This window comes from Trachypithecus francoisi, unplaced genomic scaffold (genome assembly GCF_009764315.1).
Source record: "Trachypithecus francoisi isolate TF-2019V2 unplaced genomic scaffold, Tfra_2.0 Lachesis_group11, whole genome shotgun sequence".
Classification (NCBI taxonomy): domain Eukaryota; kingdom Metazoa; phylum Chordata; class Mammalia; order Primates; family Cercopithecidae; genus Trachypithecus; species Trachypithecus francoisi.
This window is the reverse complement of record NW_022681456.1, coordinates 26908922-26914921: the sequence shown is the minus strand read 5'-3', so window position 1 is coordinate 26914921 and position 6000 is coordinate 26908922. Positions and strand designations below refer to the sequence as shown.

At 44.7% G+C, this 6000-nt stretch overlaps 1 protein-coding gene across 3 annotated transcripts in view; it reads left to right on the top strand.

Moving 5' to 3' along the window:
* The first annotated feature begins 298 nt into the window (after positions 1-298).
* POLR3B (RNA polymerase III subunit B) overlaps positions 299-6000 on the top strand; it is a 144666-nt gene continuing 138964 nt past the window's right edge. For 2 of the 3 annotated variants that reach the window (XM_033220786.1, XM_033220787.1), the window contains exon 1: positions 301-989. In XM_033220786.1, coding sequence (XP_033076677.1) covers positions 918-989 — 72 coding nt within the window. In that variant the 5' untranslated portion in view covers positions 301-917. Of the gene's footprint in view, positions 990-6000 lie in introns of all 3 variants that reach the window. The other variant, XM_033220788.1, reaches the window with a different exon arrangement.

The window sequence follows — 6000 nt, the reverse complement described above, 5'->3', positions numbered from 1 at the left end:
ACCAGCCCTTTGTCTTCTGCCAATTAATTTTTTTATTAATTCTATTCGTTGGCGATTTTAAAAATTCTGTTCAGAAAATTAAAAATTTTCTGTAGAATCATAAAATCGTGTTTAGAATTATATTATGAAATCCTTTATGATATGACTGTTGCCGTCTTGAAAACTTTCATCATCTCAATGTTATGAATATCTGCACTTACATTTTCTTCTAAGTTTTTGTTAACATTTCAATATTTAATCCATAAAGGTTTCACTTACATGTATTTTCCCCAAATGGGTAATCAGCTCTTCAAACATTTACTGGACAGGCCATCCTTCCTCTACTAACGTAAATGTCATCTTTTCATACTAAATTTCTCCATACGCTGGTATTTACTCCTACATCTTCCAACTAGTGCTTTTGAGAATTTTGAACACTCTTCCATTACACGCATGTACCATCATTTATTTAATCTATCTCCTATTAGTAGGCATTTGGGACGTTTCCTGCTCTTCCATACTAAACAACGCATATAATTTTGGACTACATTAAACAATTCTCTGCCTCAGTGGTTCAAGTTGGGTAAATTATGCGTTTACACTTTTCTTCGGATTACTTTTAAAATGACAACCACTATGTTTTCCTGGTCTCAATTATCAGAGAATTGGCAAGAAACCTGACAGCTGGGGCTTAGGATTCCCCGCGCCAGACCTCTGAGCTACACCAGGGGGCGTAGTTTCCCTACTCGGCCTCGGCCACATCCGGGTTCCACCGCAGATTCGGCAGGGAGCAGGCGGAACCTTTCTGCCGCGTCTCTAGCTAACACGGCGGGGACAGTTAGGCCTCCGCGCACCGTTCTCCGGGGTCTTGCAGTTCGCTCGGTGCAGGAAAGGCGGGCGCGGAGGTTCTATCTGCTTCTTCCTCCTTCGTGAGCAGCATGGACGTGCTAGCGGAGGAGTTTGGGAACCTGACTCCGGAGCAGCTGGCTGCGCCGATCCCGACTGTAGAGGTGAGTGCCAGGCACTCATGGAGCGTCAGGGACCTGGATGCTCCCTGAGGGGGCGTTGCCCGGAGTGCCGGGCCGCTAAGGGGGCGGGCTGGAGATTTGTGCGCATGCGCCGGGCATCTGCGCATGCTCAGAGCGTCTGGCGTGCCAGTCTTTTTCCAGAGCCGGCATCCGCGTGCGCGAGTGAAGCCTGAGCCCAGAGGAGCTGTCAGTCGCTGCGGGGGTCGAGAAGCCCCGCGGCTGGCTCTCGGGTTGGAGCTCTTCCAGCATAGGTGTGCGTGGGGAGGACTGGCCCTCGCACTTACTGTGGGGGACGTATTGCATGTTTGCAGTCTTACAAAGGACACTGGGGTCCAGGGAGCTCAGGCCGCTTGCATGAGGCACCACAGCTGGCTGTGGGGGTAAAACCAGATCGTCTGAATTCCAAGCTAGTCATCTTTCCTTTTAACCTGAAATTCAAGTTTGGGTTGCAGGGGAATTTTAAACGCCCTGAATATTTACTAAAGAATTTGCCTGTGTGTTTTCTCAGGGAGAGACTCCATAGCTTTCATCAGATTCTCAGAAGTTAAGGACAGCTGTCCCACAGCGAGCTGCCCAATGAAGTACGGCTGTCGACATGTTTTGTTATCTGATAAGGCACATATTATAACCTCTCTGAGCCTCAAAATCTACACTGACATGGAATAGGGAAGTGGAGACGTGGCCGGAGAAGATAGCAAAGGAGAGATTTCAGGGAGAGAGAACAAGATACTTGAAACCTCCTCCGCAAGACCATTGAATGTTTTTGAGGAAGGAAAGTAAATCCAGTAGTATTAGAGTGAAGAAAAATAGAGGAGGAGAGATAAAAGACAGGGTTAAGTAAGGGTCCTGATTATGAAAAGTTTCAATAAACATCTGACAGAGCTTGGACTTTGTCTTGGAGCAGAGCTTTTGAAGGGTTTAAGCAGGAAAGTGATATGATCAGTAAATCTATCGGATTATAAGAACCTCCTTGGCTAGGCGTGGTGACTCACTGCTGTAATACCAGCAGTTTGGGAGGCCAAGGTGGGCGGATCACTTGGGCTCAAGAGTTTGAGGCCAGCGTGGGCGACATGGCAAAACCCTATCTCTGCAAAAAATACAAAAATTACCCATGTGTGGTGCTGTGCACTTCTTGTCTCAGCAACTCAGGAGGCCGAGCTGGGAGGATCACTTGAGCCTGGAAGGTCGAGGCCCACCATCATCCCCAGCTAATTTTTGTATTTTTAGTAGAGAAGGCGTTTCACTGTGTTAGCCAGGCTGGTCTCGAACTCCTGACCTTGTGATCCGCCACCTCGGCCTCCCAAAGTGCTGGGATTACAGGCGTGAGCCACCGCGCCCGGCCACCAAACTGTATTTTAACCGTGAAAAGTAAATATCAAGGATCCAGCATTCCCTGAGCACTTGCTAATGTACCAGGCTCTGTTTAACCATAACATGTGTTATGTTATTTAATCCTCTGAAATAAGTGCTATTTTCACCCCCATTTTGCCAGAGAGGCCCAGAGGTGTGAAGTAAATAGCCTGGCATTAGAAGCCTGGTAAGTGGCTAATCTGACTCGTCAGTCTGACTCTAGTCTTCATCCCTAACTGCTGATCGGACTGCTTCTCCAGAGAGCTGAAAAAATAAGCCTGGGAGAGTTCTATTTATTATGTGAATTTACACACCTATGAAGTGATCAGTGCTATAATTCCAGCCTTCTGATTCAAGAATAACAGTTCCTCTTCCTGTATTCTGCATCCAGTCCACCATCACCTCTAAAAAGTCTTGAGTTCTTAATCTATGCATATCTGAAACTTCATTCCCACTGTTTTCCAGCCCAGAACCACTCTCCTCTCTTACATCCTAACTCTCTTACCTGGCACCTGGCTTGTCCCAATCCAGTCTGTTCCTTGCTCTGCAGCCAGAGCTGTCCGTTTAAACACACAAACATGGTTATGTTGCTCCTTTGGTTAAAATTCTTCAATCTCTGTTGCTTTTAGGGCAAAATCTAGTGTTTACCATGTTTGTAATAAATTTCCTCAGTCTGACCAGTGCTTACTTCTCTAGCCTCTTTTCCCATGATTCTCCCCTCTCCCTCCCTTGAGATCTTTCTACTCTGCTCATACAATTTCTTCTGGATCACTCTCCCATTCCTATTTGTAAATTAAATCCCACATATCTATGATACAACTTGCCTAGGAAGGCCTTTCCTGATTCTCCTAGAAGATGGTAGATCTCTGCTACTTGCTGCCATTTCCTTTTAAATTGAGATATTAAAATATTTTCTTAAACTTTCCAACTTCAGTTTTAAAAAGTTTCTTAAACTTTCTAAGTTTCTCTGAAACTTTTTCTAGATAGGAGCTCAGTTTTACTTGGACTGGCCATGCCTGGTATTTTTTTGTGCTTATGGTAGCACAGCAGCATGGTAGTATGGTAGAAATAACACAAGCTTTGGAGCCAATTAATCAGTTACTTGTTGAATAAATATCTATCAGTATTACTGAGTACTTACCTGGTGGTGTATTATTCACAGGGTTTATAAAAGTTCAAAAAATGTGTTTCCTGCCTCCCAGTGTGTTATAGATTTATAAAGAGAGACATGTAAGCAGGTGGAATAACATGCAATAGGTACTGTGATACAAGTGGGTGAGGGGTATATTAGTATTACAAATGGTAGCTGGGATGTGATGCCTGAACTGAGTTTGCCAGATGTGGATGAAGTGTGGTGGTGGGGAAGCATTCCAGATAGAAGGAGGAGGCGTGGGCACAAGTACAGCTGCAAGCACAGCATATGATGTATGCCTCACTGTGGGCTCAAGACATGGTGAAGAGGGTGGGGAGGCACTGAAGAGGTGTAGAGAATGAGATGCTCAGCTGTGCACATGAGGACATGCACACTGGCTTTAGTGTTTAGCATTGAAAGGGACGAGCAGAAAGATTAGAAAGGAAGTATGGCCACAGTCCAGATTATGAGGGCCTCAACTGGCACAGGAGCAGAGGATAAATGCGAGGAAGGTTGCCAGGAGGTCGACTCCGCAGAATTTTTGTTTTCCCGTCGATTAAGAGGAGTCAGAAAGTTAGGACTACCGGGTATCTAATTTGCGATTGACTTGGATAAATGGTGATATTCACTGAGATTGGGAATGGAGCTAGGGGAAGATTTAATTTTGGACATACTGAGTTTAAGTAGCCTCTGAGGCTGTAAGGTATCGCTGCCCAGTCAGTAGTTGGAGGGGACAGGCCCATACCCAGTAGCTTACTGCAGCAGTGATATTCACTCACTCATTTATTTATTCATTCAGTATTTATTGGAGTCTTTTATGTGCCAGGCACTGTGGTAAACAGGATAGACAGGTTCACTGCCTTTGAAAGCCCACATTTGGAACTAGGGGGCTGTGGGATGAGATGGGGGAAGGAAAACAACACTTTCAAACAGTGTTGTTTGAAATCCTCCGTTCCCAACCCTACTTGAGAATGGGAAAATACATCTCCAGGGATAGAACTTTGAAGAACAACAATGTTTACAGGTTGGCAGACGGAAAGAGACGTGAGAAGGCCCGGCCAGAGGAAGGAAAGACATAAGAGAATGATGTCACAGGGCGTTGTAAGACAGTGATTGGCATGGCCAGATACTGTGGAAAGGGAATGTGAAGGGGCATCAAGGGAGGTCTTTGAAGTCGCAGCCTTGGTGACCTCTGTTGAGCTGTTTCACTGGCAGGCAGGTCAGAGTCCTGACTAGAATGGAATGAAGGAGTGGGAAGTGAGGAACGAGAAGCTAAATATGGCATAATTTGGGAGAGGTTGTAAGCTGAAGGGCAGGAAAGAAAGTAGTCAGAGGACCTGCTGGGTCTTACATTTTTTTTGTTCTTTTTAAATGGGAAGATTTGAATACTTTACTAGTTTTAAATAGAACAGGTTGAATATCAAGGACCGAACTGGGGCAAAGTTTACAGTCTTCAGGAGAAGATTGGCAGGATTGTGTTCATGGCAGAAGGGTTAGACTTAGACCAAGGAATGGATGGTCCTTCCTTTGAAATGGGAGGAAGCGAGCATGAGAAGGGGTGTAGAGAAAGGAATTTGAAGACGTGGGAGTATTAGCTTATAGGGCTGTCATAACATAGTAACCACAAACTATGTGGCTTAAACAACAGAAATTTGTTTTCTCCTAATTCTGGAGGTTAGAAATCTGAGATCAGGGTGACAGCAGAGCCAGCTCCTTCTGAGGGCTATGAGAGAGGATCTGCTCTGTGTTCTCCCCCACTATAGGTGTTTAAAACTCTGGCAATCTTTGGCATCCCTTGGCTTTCAGAAGCTTCACCAAGACTTCTACCTTCATCTTCACATGACATTGTCCTTGTGTGCATCTCTATGTCCAATTTCTCTTTTTCATGAGGACACCAGTTGTATTGGATTAGGGCTTACCCTAATGACTCATTTTACTTAATCACCTTTGTCAAGACCCCATCTTCAAAAGCAGTCACACTCTGAGATACTTGGGGTTAGGACTTTAGCATGTGAATTTTGAGAGGGACACAATTCAACCTGTATCATTGTCATTCTTCTATTTTTAAATTTAGGTATAATTTATATAATAAAAGGTATGGATGCTAGATATTCAGTTACATTGGTTTTATAGTCATGTGCTATATGTGGACATTTGCATCACCCCAGAAAGTTCCCTTATGACCCTTTTCAGTCTATCCCCCCAACCACCTTTTGATTTCTGTCATCATAGATTAGCTTTGCCTGCCTCCCTTCTGGAAAATGTTTTTGACTATATCCAGGTGTCTGCCACCCTGCCTGGCCATTCCTCGGTCTCCTTTGCTGGAGCTGCCTTCTGCTCTTCCTCTCTAATTGTTGGATGTTCTTGGTTGGTCTCACTTTGTGGAACTCTTCTCATCTACACTGCATAGGTGATCTCATCCATCACATGCCTTTAATTATCATCCACTTGTTAATCTCTCTCTAGTTTATATCTCCCGGCCACTCCAATCCCGAATTCCAGTCTCATTTG